The sequence below is a fragment of the Hypomesus nipponensis genome, chromosome 21, assembly GCF_054491055.1.
Source record: "Hypomesus nipponensis isolate SF chromosome 21, ASM5449105v1, whole genome shotgun sequence".
NCBI classification, from domain to species: Eukaryota; Metazoa; Chordata; class Actinopteri; order Osmeriformes; family Osmeridae; genus Hypomesus; species Hypomesus nipponensis.
Window position 1 is genome coordinate 8,959,093 of NC_140381.1, and position 26,046 is coordinate 8,985,138.

Genomic DNA, 26,046 nt, shown 5'->3' on the forward strand with positions numbered 1-26,046 from the left:
ATTTGCTTGAGAAATGTATAACTAAATGTCTGCTGACTTCATAGTAGCATATATTATTACCACAATGTGGACCGCTTACTGCATTTGATTGAATTTCACTGAGTAAATCTGCAACATATTATACAAGATTGGAAAAGTAGTTAGAATATGAGATATATTGCTATGTAGATAAATAATCTTTGGATGAGGTATATGATCATACAAGAACGTTTTATTTTCTTCTGTAGGATTTGTTTTTTTCTCAAATGTGTATATAGTTTATTTATAATCTTTTTAGTTGTTGTTGCATTTGCTGTTATGTTATCGGTGTGGACCACAATAAACATTCATGAGTTCAATGACGGATCCATGTTCACTAGCACAATGGTGAAAACCTAAAACAACAGAAAACATTCAGATGACCCCTAAGGAAACACCGTCAGCTGACTAGATGACACAATGCTACATGGGCAGAAACTTCAGATGAGAATTCACACAACAGCCTTTGGGGTCTTTTTATTTAAAGGATTCATTTGTTAGATAAAAGCACAATGCTTCATTCTTAAGTGAAAGAGGATCCCAGAAACAAAAAGAGAACATAGATCAAGTACTCCATCAAGCAGAGCAAATCAAGCCTTATGAAGAACTGCATAGATTATTCCGATTTTTACACTTTTTTAAAAATATTTTTTATATCAGAGACACCCAATTGCAATGCACAATGGTTTCTTTCTCTCCATATCTTTGGTGCTAAATCAAAAAAGGTAGCAAAAATTATTTATAATGTTTACTCATGTAACCTGTCATATAGTTATATACTTTGTTTAATACACCACAACCCCAAAGTTAAGCATTCTTGATACTGTTAAGTAATTATTTACAAATACTGCGCCCTTCTGGCTAAATCTGGGAATTCTTCTCTTACACAAAGTAAGTGAGGTTAGAAGCCTCATTGCAATTTGAGTCACAGTGAGCAGTTCAAAGGATATAAATTGCATTATGCACTGTACATGTTCTGTTTTAATTACTATGGTTTGAATGTGTTCATGTTAGCATATTTAGCAAGTGGAGCCATTTTAAAGAAAGCACACATTTTTGATCACACCACCAAATCTCCCACTTCTGGATCTGTTCAGGAGTCCATGCATAGCAAACCCATCAACCAATTCTCACAGACAAGAAAATATCTAGCCTTGAATATAGACAGTCCACACTAGAATGTCATGTAGCTCTGTGATATATCATTATTTACGTTTTTTTACTTCATATTTTAAGTGTGAACTGTTATATTGAGTGGTATTGAATTTTATGCTGTGGCTTCGTATGAAGACAGGTATAGCTTGTGTAAATCTCTTAAATAACTATGCCCTAATGCACTCTGCAGGTAGAGTTAGAAAATGTGATATTTAACTTGGGATATTTTAATAATCCGACTGACCGTGAGTGGAATGAAGGGATGATCCCATGTGATCTCTGATTAGTGTGGCCCTTCATTGATTACTGAGCTGGTTAAGACGATGCTACCGAAATGAGGTAGCTAATGATGTGTTTTGCTAATAAGTCAGACAAGAATGCTGATGTCACTATCGTGATTTGGGTATTGAGACAACTCTGGATACTGGGTTGTCATGGCGATACTGTACCACAAGCCAATGGATTGGCTTGGCTGTTCCCTCTGGTAATCTCACCTCATGTCAGATCTTGATGGCCGTGACCCCCCACAAGGATGCCACTCTCTTATTACTGCGACATCACGTCGACGACGACGCCTGTGTATCCTGGCCGGTCAACCTTAACTACTGTCGTTACCGTGATGTCACGGATCGCTGCGGCCGTGCTGGGGTCACTGGGTGATGGTGGGGATGCTTCGAGATCGCTTCATGACCAGACGCACCTCCACGTCGGGCAGGCTGTCCTGCTTGGTCTGGGCGCAGCCCTCGTCGGCCGCCGCCATGTGCAGGTCGAAGCGCAGCGACACCGACTTCTTCCTCAGCTTGGGGTTTCCCTGGAAGAAGGAGCCCTCCCATTGCTTGATCACCTTGTCAATCTTCTCGGTCCTGTTCGGCGATTGGCGTAGGAAGAGGAAGTCATAAAAGCATGAGCATATGGTTTGAGCATAAGCAATGGATTTTGCATTGACATGTGCATGCATGTGTGTGTGTAAACTACCCAAGTCTTTCGATGCCTATGTCGACGCCATACCTCTCCCAAACAGACAGCACATTTACGCACTTCATCATTCCAGAACATAACACCTTAACTAAAACCGTGGCACCCACGCAAAGTGGTAAAACTATGAGGCGGAGCTGATGACATTGTACCGAAAATATTTGGGCGATGGCCAGGGTGGAGTTTTGACTCCTGATGCGGTAAAGGGAACACTCCTGTCTGGTCTCGGATGACGAACGCCACTCCTTTTACGGAAACACAGCTGTCTCCAGATCAAATGACTGTCGTTAGGGAGGGCTTATCAAATGGGAAAGTATTCCCATGAGCTTTGAACGGTGAAGCTCCTGCCAAATGATACAACTGAATACACTTTTAATGACTATGAACTTGTTTGACATGCAGGGGGTGAAACGTTTCCCCATTGTTGTGCGTGCGTATGCCTGCATGTGTTTGTCTGCACATCTCGTGCCCACATCTAGACGTCGCCAGGGTGGGGCTTGACCTGCACATTTGGGCGCGTTTTTCATTTGTCATCGACAGTCAAATGGGAACAATTTATAACGTACAAAGGCGGTATGTTATATGTTACAGTTTAATGGGTGAATATAGGTAATTATTCTGGAACCTAAATCATTCATTTCTCAACAGCCAACAATGTGTCATTTTCTTTTTTTTTTTTTTAAGATGTGCTTTTGGCCTTTTAGGACAGAGACTCTTAGACATAGACAGGAAATTTTGAGTCAAGAGAGGCGAAAAAACTTGCAGAGATGGCCCATGGTGGAATCAAACCAGCGCCTCTGCTGACACAGAAGCTTTAACCCGTCATCATTGACACAATATATCACGTGATGAATGATCAATGATAAATAGTACTTGTGGCGACCGATGGCACTTCCTGAACCTTGTGTAAAATGATTACGTTTCACCATCTACGAGGGGCGTTGACATCAGATCAATATGGAGCGAGCGATCGATACTTACTCCACTGTGCCGTGGCATTCTGCACTTTCACGCACCACTTTGCCCTGCAGGATCTCCTGGGTCTTCACCGTGGCGATCCTCAGCTCATTGTCTGTCTCCGAATCTGTGTGGAATGACAGCATGTTCAAATGAAGGACGTGGATGTTATGGTATGCATGGGTCACGAGTGTGCCTGCGTGGGTGTGTCTGTGTGTGTTTATGTGTGTGCCTGTGTGTGTGTGCGCATGCTGGTTTTGGATAGGGTTAGCTAACCCTAACTCTAAAACGACATACATATACAAAGCACAGTAGAAGATCAAGGATCAGAAGTGCGTAGTCGTACTGTATTTTGGTGGTCAGCGTCAAGGAGTTCCTGGCTTCTGTGCGTGTGTGCTGTGTGTGGCACCCCTCACCTGTGAGGATGACCAGACTCTGCTGCCGGCGAAGGACAGCATGACCCTTCATGCCGTTCTCAGTCAGCAGTGAAGGGATGTCGGGCAGGGGCTCTGACTTGGGCTCGTCAGGGGTCACTGCCAGGTCACTGAAACCGTTCTCCAGACCGTTCTCCAGACCGTTCTCCTTGGGTTCCCCCAAGATGCCCCTCCAGGGCCGGAGAGTCATCCCCTGGCTGTTACGGCCCAAGTACCTGAGCGAAGACGGCGGAAAGCGGTTACGGTGGGTTTGGATGACAGCCGAATGGTTGCCTCGGATGCATCGAGGCCCCTTTCTGTCTTGTACACGTCATTAGATTATTATATGACATAGGTTGAAGAATTGCCCTCTTTAGCCTATTTCTGACTATTCTCAAAGGTCATCTGTACCCTTCAGAATACCGTTGTTAAAGATTAAACTTGCTGTCTTTTGAAGCCTTGGTCAATTGCTCCTGAAACACTGCTAGATTTCATACATTTTCCAAAAGATTAATGAAGCCCAGGTTACTTCATTTCCCTCCACATGGCATTCAATTCAAACCTCTTGTAAGATTTTATCTATTTGGTTCCACTACCAGAGCCACGACAATCCCATTAAGTCAGCATGCCAAAATCACAGGGCAGAGATCCATTTGGTTTCGGGAAATAATGATTAATGCCCAGGTCTCGTAAAGTTTGTCCTCTTCCAGATTCAAAGAGACAGTGTAATACGTCACTGAACATAAACCTTACTCAACATTTTCAGTCAGATTTCAGCTGAATCACCCAAAAACATTTCCTTCTGTGGAGTAAAACATTACGAGCAGAATTGCGCAAGGGAAGGGGTTAAAATTCAAACGGTGGCGTGTAAAATGATTAGCGGCCGTGAGCTGTCTGTGTTCCAGTGCCTCATTGACAGTGATTGACTATGATTGTATTTGTCAGTCTAATGGAATCCTCCTAACACCTTTCTAAAGGTTGACAGGGAGAGGAATGTGGACCCTTCTGGAATGAAACACCTCGTCGGGGAACGAAGATTCTTCTGATGAACATGTCTATAGATGAAAAACGGTGTTTAACTGTTGGGGGTTTGTTCATTGAATTGTAGAATGATGTCACAGACATGAAAATACTCATCATATGACAAACACCAGCTCTTAAAAAGCTATTGCAGTTTCCCGCTCTTCCAGGATTTCGCTTCCTGAACACAACCATGTAGACTATAGGATGGGTAATGTGTTAACTGTTAGGGGCTGGGTGAATTAATTGTAGGACGGTATCACAGACAGGCTAAATGAAAATACAAATAAACAACCGCTGTTGGCAATAGTTTGAGAAGGCTGTGTTTGACTTGCATAGGTTCTGGCATGCTATGGTTTGCGTATGTGACTGTGTGTGCCCCTTGGGGAATTTCCTATCAGTCTTAGTTTTGTGATGACGATGAGGGGATGGGTTTGCTAGACCTTCTCTGCCTGTACTTGTGAATATCTTTACTTATGTGGTAAGTCTTCCCTAAGCCCTCACAGTAAAGACAGTCATCTGTCACACTTCTACACAACAAAGAAAGTCTTCAGAACATGAAAAGACCTTGTTGTGACAGCAAAATAAGGTGAATAAACATGTATTATCATGTAGTATCGCTGTTCTTACGTTTTTTTTGTCGGCTAAGCTCTTTCTGGATTTGGGCTGTGTACTTTTCTACTAATTGTTTGGGAACATGTTGTGTGTTTCTGCATTTTTGGCGAGGAAATTGAGCTGTCGGCTGGGAGATTAAAACTGTGGATTCATGTAGGTGTGTCATGTGACCCCCATGTGAGAGTTTCCAAGCAGCTCCTCATATTGTCTCAGCACCTATGTCATGGGAGGTCTGTCTCTCTCTCTTCGACATGCACTGACACACACACACACACACACACAGACACACCCCCACACACACAAAACCACAAGCCTCTCCAGACTGCCCCTACGGGCTTTCTGACTGTTCTCACAGTTCCAAAGGATTTCTCACTTCTATTCAACCCCGCACCGCCCCCCACACCCCTACCCCCCCCCCCCCCCCACACACACACACACCCTCACCTGCCCTCTTCACGCTCCAGCAGGCGCCGGTAGGTGGCGATCTCCCGCTCCAGCCTCATCTTGGTGTTCAGCAGCTGGCTGTGCCGCTCGCGCTGGGTGACCAGGCCGCCGCGCACCTCGTGGAGCTCCCCCTCCAGCTCGGCCACGGTCCGGGACAGGTCGCGCAGCTGGCTGGAATACTGCCGCTGGGTGTGGTGGAGGGAGCTCTCCAGGCCTTTCTCCTGGAGGGTGGTGGAGAGGGGAGAGGGGGAGAGGGGAGCGAGGGGGAGAGGAGTTTTGGGGGGGGGGGGGAGGGGGATGGATCGTTTGAAAAGGAAATGGGTGAGTAGAGAAGGGTGTGGGGGAAGAGGAGAGGGGGACGGGTGAAGACAGAAACGTCAACTTGTGTCGGGTGGAACCGTGGGTAGGAAGCTCAGGAGAGATGGAAGGTGGACGCTGTAGGCGACATCAATACAAATATCTGAATGTGAATTGTATATAGCAACACGCCCAATGGCACGCGCGCGTGCTCGTGTGCGCGCGTGTGTATTGCGTTGGCCGGATGAACACTCACGAGGGCATGTAGGGTCTCGATCTCCACCTGGAGGCTGTGCCACTGTTTCCTGGCCTCCACCAGCTCGGCCCGGGCCTCCTTCAGGGCGGCCCCACCCAGGTTCACCTGGGCCCATGCTGCCTCCTCCTGGAGATGGACGGCAGGGTCAGAGAGTACACACACACAAATACACACACATACACACCTACACACACACACTCACACACACACACACACACACACAGGGCTTGCACAGTGACGTGTAATACTGTTGCATGCATGCAAACAGGACAGAATGCACACGGTCTCAGAGGAGGAAACAAAGAAAGCATTTGGCTGACTGGATGCCACTCCTGCCTGTAGCCACGGGCCAAGGTGCTTTATCACAGCTGTCAAATCAAAGACACTGTGTCACGGCACGACAGAATACGCGGAAGTTTCCGCTGGGATATCCGTATCTCACCTGTTTGCTAAAAAAGATGTACGCCATGGCAGTCGTTAAAAGCTCATACAGAATAGGCAGCGTCACAGAAAACAACATGGACCCAGAATGTGGATGCTACTGTTCATTCTGCTGTACACAAATCTGGGACACATTTAGATGAAGCAATAGCCTTCCCTCTTTGTGTGGTGACGTTTCTTTGATATATACTTGTTTTCCACGGACTGTGCCAGCAAAACAGTTGAGATAGCGATTTGTGAGGAATGTTGTAATGAGAGAAAATACATTGTGGGAAGCCCTGATATGAAGTCCTGATATGAAGTTTATGCTTACAGCGTATAAATGTTTAATGGGGACACTTGAGGTAGAGCCATATTCCAATAATGGAGTAAAAGTTTACAATGTAATAAATTGCCTTTGGCGTACCTGGAGGTGCTTGGAGGGATGCAATGATCGATGAAAGAGAAACGAGAGGAGACAAGAGAGAGTCAAAGTAGCAGAAGAGGTAGGTAGAAAAACAGCCAGCCAGCCAGAAAGAAAGAAACAGAGGGACAGACAGACTGGCAGCCAGTCAAAACAGAAAATACAACAAAAAAAAAACTCCCGTCTTCGGAAATAACAGCAGGGAGATGAACTGAAGCAACTCAATTAAACCCCCATCAATTCCTTTATCAAATCAATCTGCGTCGTCTGCCGGAGCAGCCAGGGTGGGCTGCGAGGGTGTGTCTCGATGGCAGAGAGCCAGGAGACGATCCAAACAGAGTGAAATGGAAGACGGATAAACAAAAGAGGAGAAAAGAAGGAGGGAGGGTGGGAGGAAGGAAGGAAGGAAGGAAGGAAGGGTACCTGTGCGAGAACTCCTCCGTTTGTGAGAGCTGCCGATGCAAACGTTGACGCCGCTGCTCTGGCCCGGTTAGGCCCGGCAAAGCCTGGGCCCGGATTCGACGGGGCGTCCAGGCTTGGGTGTACGTCGCCCGGGCTGAGACGGTCGCGCTGAGTGCTGATTCGGTCGAGGAGCTGGGAGAGCTCCATCCCTGTGCCATCCTCCTCCCCTCCCGCTGTGTCCGTCACGAGCAGAACATTGCAGGATTCGGCCTGCTGCCGCTGCTGCAGAGACCGGGCTGTCTGCGAGCAACCAACCAGAGAGAGAGAGAAAGGAGAAGGGGAGAGGGGAGAGAGAGAGGGGAGAGAGAGAGGGGAGAGAGAGGGACAGAGCGAGGGGATAAAGAGGAGAGAAAGAAGGGAGAGATGAGAGAGAGAGAGAGAGAGAGAGAGAGAGAGAGAGAGAGGGAGAGAGGGGGAGAGAGAGGGAGAGAGGGGGGGGAGACAGAGAGAAAAGGAGAGAGAGAGAGGGGGGGGAAAGACAGAGAGAGAGAGAGAGAGAGAGAGAGAGAGAGAGAGAGAGAGAGAGAGAGAGAGAGAGAGAGAGAGAGAGAGAGAGAGAGAGAGAGAGAGAGAGAGAGAGAGAGAGAGAGAGAGAGGGAGAGAGGGAGAGAGAGAGAGAGAGGGAGGAGAGACAGAGAGACAGAGAGAGAGAGAGAGAGAGAGAGAGAGAGAGAGAGAGAGAGGGGGGGGGGGGACGACAGAGAGAAAGAGAGAGAGAGAGAGAGATGTGTGAAAGAGAGTGTGGGTATGAGAAAGAGACACGCAGAGGTTTATCAGCCAGCGAGAGAGTACGCACGCGGGAGGAATGAAAAGGTAGAAGGAAAAGAGGGCACAAGAGAATGAAGAAGAGAGAGAGAGAGAGGGGGGGGTGTTATACCACAGGAAAAGGCACACGCAATGCAGGGAAGGGGTAGACTGTTATTGAGCCTATATGTGTGTGTGTCTCCATGGGCTTCTGTGTGTGCGTGTGTGTGTGTGTGTGTGTGTGTGTGTGTGTGTGTGTGTGTGTGTGTGGGAGAGAGACTGTGGGAGAGAGACGCTGGGTCACGTACAGACTGAAAGGAGGGAGGGAAGTGAGGGAGGCATTAGTCAGCAGGAATCGAAAAAAAAGGAAGAGAGGAAGCCGGGGAGGGAGGGGAAGTGATGAGAGTATTCTGTGATACGTAACAAGGCCTGCCACCAGGGTCAGCGAGGAGAGGCCTGAGAAGACAACGGTAAGCATTCTTCCTGCTAATGGGCTAATAAGGAGTAGGCGTTCTGGGCCACTAGTCTCTTGTTCACACACACACACACACACACACACTGACAAGCTTATAACTATGCCTACAAACACAGCCAAGTACACACACACACCCACACGCAGCACACGGATCTCCATGCAAACAAACACACTCGCACACGCACACAGTTCCACCCACACCGTTCTCGGATTGGATATCGATCCCACGCGGTGGAGGCGCCCAGGACTCGTCCAAAACACACAGTGCACACCCCCTCGACACGCAAACACACACCCTCTTCCACGCCCGCGGAAACACACGCACCTCCTTATAAAAACCCACCTCGGCCTCCGCAAAGTCCTTCTGCGCCTGCTGAAGCTCGGACGTGGAGCTGCGAAGCTCCGCCTCCAGCGTGATGTTGCCCAGCTCCGCCCTCCTCTTGGTCTCCCTCAGCTGACCCACCTGCTGTTCTAGACGCTTGGTCTGCCTCTCCTCCATCTCACACCTACACACACACACACGTACGGGGATGTATGAAAAACACGCACACACGTGCAGGAAGGGGCGAGTGGAACACACACACACACACACACACACACACACAAAGGCATGTACAGAACATGCACACACATGCCAGAAGGGACGCATGGGACACACAGAAACACACCCACTGTTCAGTACACTGAAATACAACAGCTGTATATGTTCCGTCAGGCCTAGGACCAAGCCCTCGGTATAAGAGACCCACAGGACCCGCAGAACACTGTGGCTCTCAGATGTAGACATTCAGGTGAGACAGATAGATCTAGGTCCCGAGATATAAATATACCCTGGAATGTGTTCCCCAGACAGAGGGATGTCGTGGTCCCAATGCCCTTCGGGGGTTAATGGACCAGTCAGTCCCCAGGGGCGGAGCCGAAAGGGGGCAGGGTAAAAAGGGGAGGGGGGGGGGGGGGTGCGTGTCACTCCATATCCAATGAAGGAGGGAAAGTGTGGACGCTGCGTTAAAGCAGGAGCCGGGTTGGTGTTCTAGCTGGGGAGCTGTGGGGGCCAGCAGAGTTACGCAAGGCAGCTGCTAAGGCACAGCAGGGGAGGGGCGGGAAGGGAAGGAGGAGAGGGGGAGGGGCGGGGGAGGGAGGAGAGGGGGAGGGAGGGGGAAGGAGGAGAGGGGGAGGGAGGGGGAGGGAGGAGAGGGGGAGGGCGAGGGAAGGAGGAGAGGGGGAGGGCGAGGGAAGGAGGAGAGCGGGAGGGAGGGGGAGGGAGGAGAGGGGGAGGGCGGGAAGGGAAGGAGGAGAGGGGGAGGGCGGGGGAAGGAGGAGAGGGGGAGGGAGGGGGAAGGAGGAGAGGGGGAGGGAGGGGGAGGGAATGGACATCTCTCTTGGAGTGTTTTGAAAACTGTGTCTATCCTCACTGGCCTTTACCGGATCATGTGGGGATATAAGGAAGGAGCAGAGGTCTAATTTTGCCTGGGGGTCTACTGTACTCAGATTAAATGTTTTACGATGTTTTGTTTGTGTATGTGTATTACAGTATGTATCTGTTCTGTGTATGTGTGTAAGTGTGTATTGCAGAATGTATACAAGGTGTGTGTGTGTGTGTGTGTTGCAGTATGTGTACCTAGTGTGTGTGTGTCTAACCTGGCTTGGATCTGAGCAGCCCTGGACTTCATGTTGTCAGACTGCAGGACCAGCTGGGAATTCTCGATCAGTAGCTTAGCAATCTACAGTAGCCAAACACACACAAACACATACACACATATTATATGTAAAGCTTTCATTTTTTGGTTGTATTTAATGTAATTGATAATAATAAAAATTATATAATTTGAATGATGCAAAGGCACACAAACGTCACACAAGTGACTTAAGCCTATTACTCTGGAGTCACTCCCTTACCCTCAAAATATGAATGTTTGTAAAATGGTTGAGGTAAATTAATAAAAGTTTGTTGTATGACATAATTCTTTCAATAAAAGCGAACACTACGAGCTCTTACTAAAATGGGCGATCTGGATGTAACTAACACACTTAGACATTTAACTTAAACATTTGAAAAAGCCATAAGAGTTTCCATTACTAGTCAAGTCAGGACTTGTGTTTGCCACTGTGACTGCCACTATTAATATCAGTTTCACAAATATGCTTTATTCATCTCATGATTCATGTTCAATAAAACCAGCCCTAAAGATACTGTGGTAATTAGGAGTACTGCAATCTCTCACAGTTGTTGTTCGGGATTTAAACCTCAGACGCATAACAAGACATGTCACTGTAAATGTCCCAAAGCCCTTTGTAAAACTTTACATCTTCTTGACAAGAACTATGTCCTGATTCGCACAGAGCCAACCAATCAAGTCCCCCCCCCCGTGTGAGGACATAGGCTCGGGGATGACCTTGTCCTCACCATGCATCAGACACATTCACACCCTTCTGACAAGTCGTTTGCCTTCAATGTTTTCCTAAGAGTTTTAGGCTTACCGAAGTCTCAGCCACACGCATTGTTGACAGAATGCCAACAATAACTTGGATGGTTCAATAACTTTCAAAGGTGCCCGCAAAGATTGGGATCTTTTTTTTCTTTTTTTGGGGGTGCTTTGTTTACAGACATTGACAGTTGGAGAGCGTGATGAAGAAAGTGTTTCGTCTGTCTCTCCGCTGACGGAGTGACTACTTTCAGTTGTGTTCTGAACTTTTATAAGTATTGTCAATCTGCAGATTGGGAAAGAAACATGGGCGTATCTGGCTGGAGCCCCCCCAAAAGTTTCATTAGCCCACCCAAAAATGTGTTAATTTCTCTTCCTAAAACCCACTAGAGGACACTATTTAAACGGATATTTTCAAAAATGTCTTCTGGGGGAACATGCCCCCGCACCCCCCTAGTTTTGCTGGGTCACAGGAAAAATAATAGGTTTTATCTAGAGGCTTAGCCCCCCCAAAAGTGGAAACCTAGATGGAGAGAAAACCAGACTTCTGACAATAAATGACGACACAACACCAGGCTTAGGTCTCCATCATGTCTCTCTCCGCTCTGAAGGCCGGAGGACCATCTTTTATAGGGCACAATAATGTAAACACAGACAGTGACAGTCAGGCAGTACAACAGTCACAGAGAAAGACATTGACGGCTCCCAGCGCGTGACCACTCTCAGAGAGAGGAATCATAGGTGGAGCCCTCCCCGTAATCATCAGAAAGGGATGTTTACCCAGTACTTTCCCCTGATGCTTCACGTCTAGTCAGCCTGACACAGACACAATCAGCTCTTATCAATAACAAACCCACATGAGAACATACTCACTAGTATCCAATAACTAGTTCTATTTATCAGTGGCAAACATAAGTACACAGGAAATTCCCTTTGCTTCCACGAGACCCACAGAGACTCGCAGGGAATGGAGCGGGCCAGGACTTTGAGTAACAGCCTGAGGTGAAACAGCATGTGTTCTACCAGGTGAGCCACACGGGCAGGTGCCGCCAGCATTTGTACTGTCAATGTTTCTTTGTTTCAGTGGTGCCTGTTTTGATCCAAAACCAGTTCAGATTTATGACCTCGACACAAATGCAGACAGTAAATCAGCGCCATGACAGTTGAACATTGCAACTCAAATTTTGTTTTTTCGGTAAAAAAACATTAGCCAACACTCGAACAATGGAACCAAAAGCAACGGTACAATCGAAACTTGACAAGAGAGTGCTGTATGTGCAAGTCATCAAAATACTTTCCACCATGTTGCAGTATGCCTTGCCAGGTTATCCGAATGCAAATGGTTATGGGAATATTGACATTCAAGGTGTGTTTACAACATTCTATCACGGAAGAGTTGCTACACAGGGCAGGGCTGTAAAACATGCTGGGCCATAACGCTTTCCAGTCCGTATCACTTTCTCTTTTTTGAGGTTCAAAGGGGCGAGGTACTGAACCGTCCGTTTGTAACAGGCCAGACATGCGGATCTTGGATACCTTTGTACGTTTGACTTTACAACTGACACGGACAGTAAACTAAGGAGTGGTCATCGGACAAGCCACATGTCAGATCATGCAGAGAGTTAATGGTCTACTAGAGGGGCAGGGAAGAGCAATAAATGTCCACATTCAGTACAGCATGCAGTTATGGCTTCTCTGTAATCATAACGAAACTGAATATACTTTTCAACCAAAGCTTGAGTACGATTCACACTTCTCTGATACAGTATCAAATGTAGGATTTCAGTACAGAGAGGCCAAAATGTTCCTAGCAAACAACTAACCAGAGTATCAGATCCACCATCAGATGGATGCTTGAAAGTGCACTAGCTCAGTCATTTCAAATGGCTCTGCCAAATGTCTACAATGAACCCAATAAACTTTAGGGGTGCATGGGAATGGGCTGGTTGTATGGTCATGTGATTAGAGCCTAGATTAGAACCAAAAAGGCCCCTTCACTAGCACAACAGCGAGGTCTCGATCATATTCATCTCTGTTCACAGCTCAGCTCTACAAGTTCACGTTTAGTTCTGGTGTCTCCCCAGGCAGGAATACTCAGCCTACTCGAAGAGTCATCGGATGCTGTTAAACAAGATTGGAGACAGGCTCCAGTAATTACACAACATGCTAAATATTTCATTCTCACCTGGGCACGAAGCTCGTTAATAGTCCTCTCCTGCTTGGACAGGTCTCGTGGCTGGGGGATATTCTTGTTGCTCCAGTCCACTATCTGGCTCTCCAGGCGCTGGTTGGACACCTCCAGGCGGTTGACCTGCTCCAAGAAGCCCTTCAGGCGGGTATTCAAGCCCTGCATGGTCGTACGGGATTCATCGAGGCGTTCCATGGAAACCCTGTTTTGGGATGTCCTCACGCATGCACACACACACACCCACAGAGACGGAATACACACACAATCCTTAGGCTGCGGTTCGATCGACGAGACCAAACGCACACACACTGCCTAACTAAACATCTGATGTTGGTTGCCTGCAGTCCATGTCTACCTTCGCAATGACAACGTTGGGTAGAGCCCTCTGCCACCCATGCAGCAGAGATTACCAACTCCAAGTGTTTACCTGGTAAATGTTTACACAGCGATATACTCACCTCTCAGGTAACGTGGCCCTCTCTCCTGGTTACAACACACTGTACGTGTGTGTGTGTTTCTGCCCCACAGTCAGACGGATCCGTTCCACTCTCCCCAGACCGAGCTTGGCCACATTCTTCCACTTCTCGTCGGCGGACTCTTTTGCTATCCTCACCGGGTTCAGCCAAGGGTCAAGGGTCGTCCTGTCACAAACGAGATGGGAGTGCCGACAGCGTTAGCCAAGCTAGCCGTGCTAGCGCTCTGGGACAGCTGTGTGTCAGCAGCAAACCTCAGGGGTTAGCCATGACAAGGCAAGTTCTCCCATTATCCCCCTCCCCCCTGCCCCCCGCCCCCCTCCCCAACCCATCACCAGTAACAACAGGCTCTGGGGACAGAGAGAGGAGTGAGTTCCGAGCTAAGCGCTGGCCACACTGCTTACATCACCAGCGCTCTGAAGCCCTTTGTGCTCTGTGATCCGGGATTACTGAGCCGCTTTCAGATAGAGGGGCAACACCAGCTGTGGAGGGAAAGTTCAGGGACACGCGGATAGTGTGCGTTTGTCTGTTTGCGCGTGTCCCAACATTACACACGCCGTTTATTGGTGATGAAGTGACGTCTCAATAAAACATCCACTCAGCTGGGAGGCATGTGGTAAACACTGTTAACACTGTAACCCATGCCGCTCAAAGCCTTTCTTTGGACTTCAAGCCGATCATTTGTGCGTGCGTGTGTTTGCGCGCGTTTGTGCCTTTATTTGTGTGTGCGGCTCTGTGTGTTTTTGTGTGTACTTCTTGGTGTGTGTCTGTGTGCCTCTTCGTGTTTGTATGACTGCGAATATCGGAATTTGTCGGGCGAGGGTATTATTTCCTCATTTTCCTGGAGTTCGCAACAATGACGGAGTGTAGTCATTGTTGATTTGTCAACGTGATTACAGACTGTTGATTCAACATCGTTGATCTTATGACTTCACCATCTTCTCAGTCTGTGTAACCTATTTCAGCTTAAGCATGAAAGCAAAGGCGCTTCCATTTCCCATTAATCTACCTTATGTAGCAGACAGTTTTGCGTAAGCAGGTACGCAAACAACACAGTCATAGAGGAACTGTGCTGAAATGTGTTTGTTCAAACTGGGGCGTGGCCCTTCAAAGAAAGAATACACAGGATCAAAAAATGGCCCTGAAAACGTCATTCCGACTAGAATAAATTCGGGATAAATTCATCGGACTTCAACATCCCCAGCCTTCCACCTGCATCTACCTTGGACTAACAAAATGCCAAGATAGCCTGAATTGTCTACTTGAACTTGATCAAATATAAAACAACTTTTGGATGAAGTTTTTGGATCAACAGGGTTTCTACTTCCTTGCAATGTCAACAACCACACCTAGTATCCCTGTGAAAACAGGATAAAAGGATTATCAATGAGACGGCAACCAAGCCAACACCAGGGCATGTTGTTTTATGCCAGGGGAGACAGGACTATCCTGTTACCATAGGGGCAAAGTACGACCAACGAAATGCATTAGACTAATGAGAAGAGGATAAGAGGGTTACGAATGGGAAGATTGCAGTACATATCCAAGAGGCTGTCTCTGTTGTGGTCTGGCTCCATAACGAGGATATGCACTCGGAGAAATCTAGAGAGTGGACAGGCTACAATCCTGTGTGCGGACATTAGAGTCTAGCTGGGCTGAACTGTGAAGGGAAAAGTTGAGAGATATCCGCCTTCTGATGAAAACGGGATATCTGCTGAAACCACAACACACACACACACACACAGACACACACACACAGATGCGCACAACAACAGCAGGTGGAGAGGGCCCTGCAAGGCCGTCGGCACGCTTACCGTCAAACACACGCCCACGCCGTCCCCCGGAGCCCCACCTGGTCTTCTCTCCTCCTGCCAATAGGGCGATGAGGATTCACTGGCGTGGATGGGTATTGACGATTTCAGTTAAAAGTCCTCGCGGATAACAATCCCCACCCGGGCGTAGCAGTGAGTCGTTCTGATATCCCGCGACTCGTCAGCTTCCGTGACTGCACGCGGGGAATGTGGCCCTGCTCGTTTCAAAGCCGCCGAGCCACTCTTACAACCGAACTGGGGTGGGGGGGAACAGCTAACGTCCCACATCATTCGCAGAAATGTCAAACTTGGAAATGTTAAGCCTGAGGGAGGGGGTCGGGGGCAGGGGGGGTAGGGGGGGCAGGGGGGGGTGAATCATGCAGTGGCTTGTTGGCGTGAAGCTGGGGTGACGGGACTGAATAGCTGAAGGAATGACCCAAGGGGAGCCCCTCGAACAGCGAGGGTCAACCCTTTTGAGACTGGCGTTACTGTCATACATAAACCGTCTCCAATCTTGGCAGATCTATGGGGGTCATAGGAGGATACATAGACTAGCGAGCTCAACACAGACAGACGCTTGGAGTTGAATCTTCTCCCGACATCTCAGGACTATTGTGGACCGTTCATGCCTTTTGCCAGATAACATTTCACCACCTAACAAAACGATTCTCTTCAGCTCGCTTTGAGGCCTCAAGCTACCGAGAGTCGTTGTGGAAATGTGTATCTTAGCTTATGTGTTCCTGTAGCCACGCTTGTTTTGTCTATTCATCATATCATTCAACAAACAACTGAGCCCCGGATTGGTTTTCTGTAAAGGTTATTGTAGTATGAATCCAAATCTGCTCAAGGGATTAACTTTCACATGAACTCATTACTCGTCTCAGTACCACGTCTGTACATGTGGCTTCTGAAAAACCCAGCGTGCCACAGCGACACACACACACACACACACACACACACACACACACACACACACTCACGTCTGCATGTGACACTCAAGCACAATCACACACACACACACACACACACACACACACACATGGTTGGATGGCCACACAACCCCCCCCCCACACACACACACGGTCATACATACAGTTGGGAAATGATTAAACCGCATTGTCAGCGTGGCTTTAAACAGAATGATTATGAGCCAGTAAATACTCAGCCATCATCTCAGGCAAGAACGCTTTCTTGTGTTCATTTCTTTCAAGTTAAGATGGGCGGGTGTAGGGGGATGTTATCTTTGGACCACCTTGCTCTGTGAACACCCCTTTAAATCCTTCACCCTATCTAATCCTGGCTGAATGCATTTCCAACCAAAACTGTCACCGATGGTTAGAACATCAGCCCCTGGCATCCCTAAACCAACTCCCACTCCCATATCAGCAAACGTTGATCAGGTGATTGTGCGTAGGTGAACAACAGTCCATGACGTTAATCTCCCCTACCCTTTCACACCTTCTATGCAAATCTTAATCATCCCAAGCATTCGGAGCAAAGGCACTTCAACTATTTTGTTTTGGCTCCATCGTCAAGGCTCCCAGACTACTAGTCATTCCTAACATTACTACACTGACAACTAGTTGATGCTACAATGAGAAAGACCTACTGTCAAATGTTTGAGAGGTATTCATCATGAGTGCAGACTGGTGATTGGTAGGTCTGGTTTGAAGGTGTGCACCACTCCCTCTGGAAAGACAGGTAGTTTAGCTAATTGGCTGGGAAAAAGCTAAGATGTACTCCTTACTGATCATAAGATCACAAATGTGTCATGCAAATGTAACTTCACAAAACATATTGTGGTGTATGGTCGTGATTTGTTTTTGTTTTTTGTGACTTAATTGATATTGCTTATCAACCTATTATGTTGTTACAAATGACTACGGAGGAAGTTAAATAGGGCTATAAAGTGATTCATTAATTTAACTGAAAAGTAAGGTCTTTTAAATTAACTGAAAAACATATTAAAGATCATCAATAACTATAATAGTTTTTTTGTTATTCAATGTAGTGGACTTTGGTTCAGGGTTAAGAACTTTGTAACCATGCATGACACTGTTAATTCTCTTTTTTTTCAATTTAGAAAACTTTCTGAGCCTTCTATTGAAATTGTTTTATGTGTGGGGGTGAGTTTTTAAGAAATAATTGTTATAGCAGTGCAACCTTTTCACATTAAATTAAAACAGAAAGATATTGAGACATTTTATCCTCGCAACATTTTCATTCAATCACTGTATGCAAATATAATTTCCTTTTTTTTTTTATCATTAACTTAAGGCCATTACTCTGCAAAATAAAATCATCTTCCCTGAATGTACTCTGTGGAGTGGTAAACAATTACAGTAAGCCTGATCATGATCTGCTCTGAAAAAGGTATTAAGTAAAGCACCTTGGGGCATGGGAGTATCTGTTGTCTTGAAAAACAATTACACCAAGGAGTGGCACACTTTATTTTCATTCCCTCGTCTGAACATCAGGGATGGGCTCATATCTGAAACCCAGCCTGACAGGTTGAGGCAACCCCAACACAAGTCAGTTGAGGTGTGTGAGTGGGGGAAGGGTGTGTGTATGCGTGTGTGTGTGTGCGTGCATGTGTGTGTGCGTGAGGAGGCATAGTTAGTTAAAATATGAGGGGTTGTGTGTGGGGGAGGGAGGGAGGGGCAGCCCACTCTCTGCCCCAGAATGAGCATTGACACTGGTAACACAGGTCATGAGGTTTATCATAACAACTAACCATTAAAAGCGGTTCATCAAGCTTTCGTTTCACAAGCGTCTGTTTCTAATCCAACTAAATGAATTCCCAAAACGTGTCGAATTGGATAGACGGAAAACAGTACGGTTTGGAGTACCGCAGAAAGTGTGAAGTTGATGGAAGTTTTATCATAATTAATTCCTACTTTTTTGTTTCTACTCTCTTGTTGATGGCATGTGGCCAGGGGTGGATTTCTGACAAGTCCTCTGTCTTAAAGGCTCCCCACAACTCTGGCAGGACACCCTGAGGCTCTGTCACAAGGAAACTATTCGAAGAAGGGCTTACACTGCAATTACCGTCGACACTTCAGGTAGCCTTTGAAGCCCATTGTCGTTGAACAAGCGCCTAGGCCAGGGGTAGGATTCTAATGAATGGTAATTACCCGGCTTCTACAGAGCTTGATAACAACCCATTCGTTGGAATCAGGTGTGTTGGAGCAGGGAAACATCTAGAACATGCAGGACCAAGGTTGCCTTCCCCTGACCTAGGCCCACACCAGCTTCAACTTTCAACTTTATTTATCCTTATTAAAGAAATTAGTGTGCAGCAGGGGTCAGAAACACATACACAGACACAGAACAACACAGCCAAATGCCAACAACATTACACAACACAGGACACACAATGGAGACAAACCTTCCCCCAAACCCAATGACAGGGTCCAATTGGGACAGTAGCCTACAACAGGAATCCATCAAAAAAATATAACAATACCAAAAATGGATTCACTTGGCAAGATTCTGGGTTGCTGCATCAGTGGTTTTATCAACAGGTGTCCATTACTTTGGTATCAATTTCAGCAAAACTGGGAAATTATTGTTCACAGGAGGGGCAGAGAAGTGGAGGGGAAAGGATGAGAGGCGAATAACCTAATCCAAAAGGAGTCAGTCATAGGTTTCTGGTAGATACACACTGGCAAGTGTGATGTAATGATGTAAAAAGGGCAGTTTAAGATTGTTACAGTAACATTTGACTCGCTTTGCCAATCATTTACGTATTCCGTTCACTGTGTATTCATTTGCACCCTAATCCACCTCCTGGTTGGTACAGTTTCATGGAGACAGATTTTCAGTGGGGTATGTGGAGGGAGGGGCCGCGTTATTCTTCTCCGGAAAACTCTACAGTACCGGCCATTTACTTTATTTGGAGAGCCTGGGAACCCAGACTCCTGAAGTCCTATGTGTGTGTGTGTGTGTGTGTGTGTGTGTGTGTGTGTGTGTGTGTGTGTGTGTGTGTGTGTGTGTGTGTGTGTGTGTGTGCGTGTGTTATTGTACGTGCAATGTGCATGAGATTATAATCATTACAGGATTACTACCACTACCACTGTGTCCCCTCCATGATCCAGTCACATCATGACATGACATTTAGAATACAGATTAATGAGGGGGTAATTACAGTAAGCATATTTTAAGATGGGACTACATATCTTAAGTGATGCAAAGCTATGATTACAGAGGGTGTGGAGCAAGCGCTCCATGCCATTGCCTTAAGAAGACATTCATGTTGAATTTTGAAAAGCACTGGGTTTAGATCTGACATAGTATTGTCATGAAAATACCAGGTTCTCACATTAAATGGTTCACTGGTCTTTCATTAGGGTTCTAATATATTGTTTGAGCCTTTATGTATTCATTTTGAGTTGTGATTAGCGGTTTCATTCTAGTACTGTATGTAGTACAATTTCGTATTCATGTTTTGTCATGTGTTTCAATTACAATGTTGACCTAGAGAACATTTTTGATGTGTATTAGACAAGAGACATGACAGACAGAACTCAACACCATAGCAACAGTATACACAGAGGCTAATTACAAGATGATGACAACATAGATTAAAGAGTAGGTCATTGAAAGTGATCCTGATTCCTGTGTTTTACAACTGATCCAAATGACTTTATAACTACCACTTCTAAATGTACGTTTAGTTATCCAGTTTTTGTTTGTCCGTTTTCAAACCCCCTGTTTGCATCTGTTTGCACACAGACAATTTGTAATGTGTGCCAACAAAAAGTAAAATATATTGTAGACCTACTAGATATGTCAAAAAATATGCTGAAAAGTTCCATACACAAAGAGACACCTCTGGCAAATTACAGGCTATCACGAAACCAGTTTTCTTCACAGTTAACTGAATTTCAAATGTGAAAAAAACTGACATTGACATTCATGTTCTCATCGACTTATTCATGCTGACTTAATTAAGGAGTGCTGTCCTACATTGTGAGAGCCTGCTCTCTCTGATGTACAACAACATAACACGTCGAAGTACAGTACTACTGTAGGCCTGTTCAACCGAAGTTTAACCGATCCAAATGTGTTTGAGTTGCACGCACGCACGCTCACACACGCTCACACACACACACAGACACGCAAGACTGCTTAAAAAGACAGGTGGCTACGTTTCCTTAATGCAGCCCTACAGTATGTGTGTGTGTTTGTATGTGTGTCTGTTGAGCAACAGGTAGTCTGGTAAGAATGCTTTGATGTGAACCTTAGAGGACGTGTCAGGCGGCTGCGCTCAGGACTAAACGTAAATAAATGTTCGTGAAGGTTCATTTTCTCACCCCTATAGCACCCATAGGCCCCTTTGAAACATAGGCCTACACTACGAATGAAAGGCGCTAAGAAATGACATTATTGATAGCGTTACATTCGTGAGGAAATATTTGTAGGAGGCATCTCTAACGCCCTGTGTACTTGAAGTTTGCACTTGGATCGTAGAACCAAGTCATAAATTGCTCTCTATCTACGCCAACAGTCAACCCACTTTTAGAGTCCATAATACTCTTGGAGGAACACTGTTTATCCTTATTGAAGGCTTGGCACACAGCTCAATCTCATCTCACATTTTGTCAAGAAACTATTTCCGTTGTTTAATGTTGACTGCTTCCACTCACATATTTACTTAACATTTCTTATAAACGTAGTCGTTATAATTTAGCTTACACTTAATGGAAAAGGCGTGTGAAACTGCGACCCTCATACAACTGACTCGATTTAAAAACGGACCGTAACACCATTCTGACATGAGGATGACACAATAGGTGGGAGTCTTTCACGCGCACCACGCCTAGCGCACTTTCTCATTTTTCAGGGCTGACACACCTGTTAAAGATGTGTGATGCATATCTCTCTCATGTAAATTATTATCTATGCACGCCCTGAAGCCGCTCCCACGTGCTAAGGGTAGCCTATATATTCTGCTACTGTAAGGTAGTCCAGTACCAACTCTCAATTTACCACTCGGCGATTTGAAGTGCTTATCCATCACAACCGGCGTCGCCATGAGCACCTTGTCCCAGCGCAGTTATTCCTCCAGCCGTCCCTCCTCTGCCTCTCTCTACGGATACTCATCTCGAGTTGGCATGTCAAGGGCACCAAGTGTCTATGGAGGTGCAGGGGGGCAAAGCGTGCGTGTGTCCTATGCTTCGGGCTCAAGAGGCGGCTTTGACTTGTCCAGCGCGGCCGGAGGGAACAATGCCGCCAGCGAGAAGGCTACCATGCAGAACCTGAATGACCGTCTGGCCACCTACCTGGACAAGGTCCGCTCTCTGGAGACTGCTAATGCCAAGCTCGAGTTTCAAATCCGCGAGTGGTATGAAAAGAAAGCTCCCGTCGTCAATGACTACAGCAAATACCAGGCTATTATTGCTGACCTGCGCAAAAAGGTGAGCATAATTTAACATGTAATTATTTTATTTCATATTGTATAAAGCATATTAAGTCACATTAGGCTATTGGTTGAAAATACACAAATAAATGCTATAAAAAGTAGTTGCACTGTAAGCATGCCCTGAGGTTGTGGATTTAAAAAAACATTTAGCGCAGTTGCCCCACAGAAATATACTCTGTGAAGGATTACGCGATAAAAGTGTGTGGAACAGACAGGTTTGTCTTGATAGTCTACACTGTGTATTTTCTCAAATGGCCGAGTTAATTGTTATTATTGATGTATTATTCGTTTTAAAATGTAGACATATAGTTATTATTGTTTTTAAAACTGTCACACCAGTTTATTTTACCTTCAAAGTGTCTTACTGTCGTTCGTAGTTTACCATCATGCAATGCTAACCACTTAAACATTAAAGGTAACTTGATTAAACGTGAACATGTGATTTTCACCTTGGTGAGAAGGTCACAATTACATCTTTGACATAAACACCATAGTTGCTTGACCTTAGAAAATGGCCGCTTGGGTTACCTTTGATTCACCCATAAACACTTCAAGAGTTATAACAGCTTAAGGAGAGCAAATGATTTAACGTTGTTCCATGTTCTTTTTTACTTTTATTTCAGATCAGCGTTGCTTCCTTGGACAACGCCAGAATCCTCCTCATGATCGACAATGCAAAACTGGCCGCTGAAGATTTCAAACTCAAGTGAGTAAAAACAGAGAGTCTTTAAAAAGTCAATCAACTTTGTCTGTGAAATAACAATACAGCAAGACCCTAGTTGTATGTAGGATGTAAGATGCACAGATCACTTCATCCAAGTCACATCACACCACTGTGGTGAATGTCGTGGTCGGCGGAAAGTGATACTGGAACAACTGGTTTTGTCAAGTGTCCTCTTACTGTTGGTGGCAACACCGTTGAGCAAGTCAGTTGACTATGTTCGGCACGAGCACTCACGTGTTTTGCTTTCCCCGCGGCAGGTATGAGAACGAAATGTCAATGCGCATGTCGGTGGAAGCAGATATCGCAGGACTGAGGAAGGTTCTGGATGAGCTCACCATGTCCCGGTCCGACCTGGAGATGCAGATCGAGGGCCTGAAGGAGGAGCTTCTCTATCTCAAGAAGAACCACGCTGAGGTCGGTGCTCGATGGAGTCCTTCAGCAGGCCCCTGACAAGTGTCCCACAAGAAAAGTAGTCTCTAAAAAGTGGCTCTTCTTCCATCTTTGGATTGTTGTCATTGTTTGCTAACCAGTATTGTCTTTGAATGGGTTATTGATGGTACACAAACACAAAAGTTTGTGTTTGATGTGCCCACTAGCTTTGTGTACCTTCTAAGCTGGTGATACTGGTGCTGTCGCCACAAAGGCAGCTCCACCACAATTGAGATGACGTAACCTTCAGATGAATTACTCACGTCACCGTATTTACTTATAGCCCAGTTCTAAAGCATGGGAATAAACCACGCCACAGATAGCTACACTTTAACCATACATCATTAAGGGTCTCATTTGTGTCAAGTTGACCACTTAACACTTGACCCAAGCTAAACCCTTTCCATTTCCCAGACGACCTCTAGCCTGGTTCTGACCTCTCCTGACCTTGACATTTTCTCGCCACCGCGTATAGGAGATGGACGCCATGCGCGCCGCCATGAGTTCCAGCTCGGTCAATGTGGAGGTGGACGCCGCGCCCCAGGAGGACATGGCCCGCGTGATGGATGAGATCAGGGCCCAGTACGAGGGCATCGTGGATAAGAACCGTCGCGAAATGGAGGCCTGGTACAAGGTCAAGGTGAGGAAAAAGAGACGACGACACTGGGAGATTTTCCCTCCAGAGTTGCCCTCCGAAAGTCTGAAACCAGCCAAAAGAACCGGTCTTTCAAACGCACTGAGCCGTCTTTTGACCTTTTTTTTGTATTACAATCCTATTTCTCACCACTGTCATGGATTTCATGAACTGTACAGTTCAGATTCACATGACCCTGACCATGCGGTTCTTCTCCTGCAGTTTGATGAGCTGAACAAGGTGGTGACAAGCAACACACAGGAACTCCAGATGGCCCAACAAGAGCTCAGCGAGCTAAAGAGGACCTTCCAGAGCCTGGAGATCGAGCTACAATCCCAGATTAACTTGGTAAAGGCCTCACACACACACACACACACACACACAGATTGTAAATTCTGTTCTGAAACATGTGACCTTAACAACGTGTTACAGCTCATATAACTCATGTTTATCTGCTCAACAGTCATTTGTTCTTTTACACCATGACATTTTCAGTGAACTTGTCACTTAAAGCGGTAGGCAGTGAGGATCCCTATAAACATTCCTTGCTTAAGGGACGGGAGGTCCTTTGGTTGTGTGTAACTGTTAATGATGATGGATGAACTAAAGAGACGAATAAGTCAATCATGTCTCGAGCGAAACGTCCAGATCGTGTCGAAATCTTGAAACCCAAGGCGACGACGCCTGTCAAATCAACCCTCGCCCTCGACAATTCATTCATACTCCTCCTCAACCACCCTTCTGCCCCTCTCCCCCTTCTCCTCGCCTCTTTCTCCTCCTCCTCAACCTTCCTTCCTCTTCCTTCCTCTTCCTTCCTTTTCCATCCTCTTCCTTCCTCTTCCTTCCTCTTCCTTCCTCTTCCTTCCTTTTCCTTCCTCTTCCTTCCTCTTCCTCCTCTTCCAGAGATCCGCCATGGAGGGCCAGCTGACCGAAACACAGAACAGGTACAACAGGCAACTGAGCCAGCTCCAGATCACAGTCAACAGCTTGGAGACCGAACTCGCCAAGATGAAGATGGACATCGAGAGGCAGGCCTGCGAGTACAAGATGCTGCTGGACATCAAGACCAGGCTGGAGATGGAGATCGCCGAGTACAGGAGGCTGCTGGACGGAGAGGACGTGAGGTAAGACCAGAGCCGTCCACATCCAGGGCAGAAGGCCCGACTGTAGAAACGACCCCGATTCCAATTCTAATCCCAGCCCTTATCCACGAGATACAGTATCTACTGGATATGGGTGTGGGCCAGACGGCACTATTGAGAGATATAACGTTTTCAGAGATATAACGTTTTTGGATTGTCACGGTGTCAACACTCACTCTGTCCCCTCTCTTTTCCAGCCAAGCCGTGATCATAAAGAAGGTCGAGGTTGTGAAACGTAAGTTGCAGGAGAATTCTTTCCCTTTCTATCTCACATCATCACATGATACATCCATGTTAATAACAGACGAATACCGTAAATCAGCCATTGTTGGCATCAGGAAAGGTTTCAAATGAAATTGTGCTTGATCCTAAATTGGTTAGGGTTAGTTTCAGCATATTCCCATTTATTTCACTCAAAGTAGAAAATTCAAAGTGTGCTGATTGCTCTGCGTGCTTTTTCTTGTTCTGCAGAGGCGCCCGTGATCACCAAGAGGGTCAGGACAGTCGTCGAGGAGGTGGTTGACGGAAAGGTGGTCTCTCGCACAGAGGATGTGGATGTGGCAGTGGTCAGCAAGTAGAGATGCCCACCCTGACACCACCACCACCACCCAATATTGTCCCCCTGACTTGACCCATGCCCCCATGCCTAAATGTGGGCCCAGAGATGGATAACTCCCCAGTAACATCAAGAATATTTAATTTAAGACTATTATATTTCAAACAAAACCAACTCTTAAACAGATGTTAGAATGCCTGACATTGGCTACACCACTTATACTCATTTGTACTTATCGTAGATAAGATACCCCACCAAAATGTTCAGCATTAAAAAAACACAATAAAGAAGCGGTGCTGCATATGTTTACATGTTATGGTTATGTGTCATTTTGTTGGACCTGATTGCATATTTGTCCGTCACGACGGGATTGAGCGTAGTGTGGAGTAGATAGTGTTAATGTAACCTAGCCAAACAGTCAAACAGGAAGGAAGAGCCTTTTTGAGAATGGCTCAAGGTCCGAGTGCTGACTTGCCACGTCATCCTTTTATGAGCTTTGAAAAAGGAAGCAAATGTATCTAGTAGGGCAGTTAATTGAGGTGCATATGGCTCATCGGAGAATAGATC

At 46.3% G+C, this 26,046-nt stretch overlaps 2 protein-coding genes across 2 annotated transcripts; one reads left to right on the forward strand and one right to left on the reverse strand.

Annotated features, from left to right (window-relative positions):
• Positions 1-478: 478 nt before the first annotated feature.
• Positions 479-13,524, reverse strand: krt222 (keratin 222). Its single transcript, XM_084685063.1, has 9 exons — positions 13,284-13,524; positions 10,314-10,396; positions 9,019-9,181; positions 7,418-7,696; positions 6,151-6,276; positions 5,598-5,818; positions 3,522-3,754; positions 3,130-3,232; positions 479-2,036 (listed from the first exon to the last, which is right to left on the reverse strand). The coding sequence occupies exons 1-9, from the start codon at positions 13,479-13,481 to the stop codon at positions 1,823-1,825; spliced, it is 1,620 nt and encodes a 539-aa protein (XP_084541189.1). The 5' UTR covers positions 13,482-13,524; the 3' UTR covers positions 479-1,822.
• An 8,031-nt stretch (positions 13,525-21,555) lies between these two features.
• Positions 21,556-25,788, forward strand: krt97 (keratin 97). Its single transcript, XM_084685064.1, has 8 exons — positions 21,556-21,989; positions 22,618-22,700; positions 22,976-23,132; positions 23,623-23,787; positions 24,004-24,129; positions 24,685-24,905; positions 25,121-25,158; positions 25,395-25,788. Exons 1-8 carry the CDS (start codon positions 21,606-21,608, stop codon positions 25,499-25,501), a joined length of 1,281 nt encoding a protein of 426 aa, XP_084541190.1. The 5' UTR covers positions 21,556-21,605; the 3' UTR covers positions 25,502-25,788.
• The last annotated feature ends 258 nt before the right edge of the window (positions 25,789-26,046 follow it).

Excerpts from the sequence above, each read along its gene's own strand:
- krt222 (XM_084685063.1), bottom strand. The coding sequence starts at position 13,481 with ATGGAACGCCTCGATGAATCCCGTACGACCATGCAGGGCTTGAATACC. Across the intron at positions 5,819-6,150 it reads TCGAGACCCTACATGCCCTC|GAGAAAGGCCTGGAGAGCTC; the intron begins GTGAGTGTTCAT and ends ACCACCCTCCAG. Across the intron at positions 3,233-3,521 it reads GAGTCTGGTCATCCTCACAG|ATTCGGAGACAGACAATGAG; the intron begins GTGAGGGGTGCC and ends CATTCCACACAG.
- krt97 (XM_084685064.1), top strand. The coding sequence starts at position 21,606 with ATGAGCACCTTGTCCCAGCGCAGTTATTCCTCCAGCCGTCCCTCCTCT. Across the intron at positions 23,133-23,622 it reads TCAAGAAGAACCACGCTGAG|GAGATGGACGCCATGCGCGC; the intron begins GTCGGTGCTCGA and ends CACCGCGTATAG. Across the intron at positions 24,906-25,120 it reads CTGGACGGAGAGGACGTGAG|CCAAGCCGTGATCATAAAGA; the intron begins GTAAGACCAGAG and ends TCTCTTTTCCAG.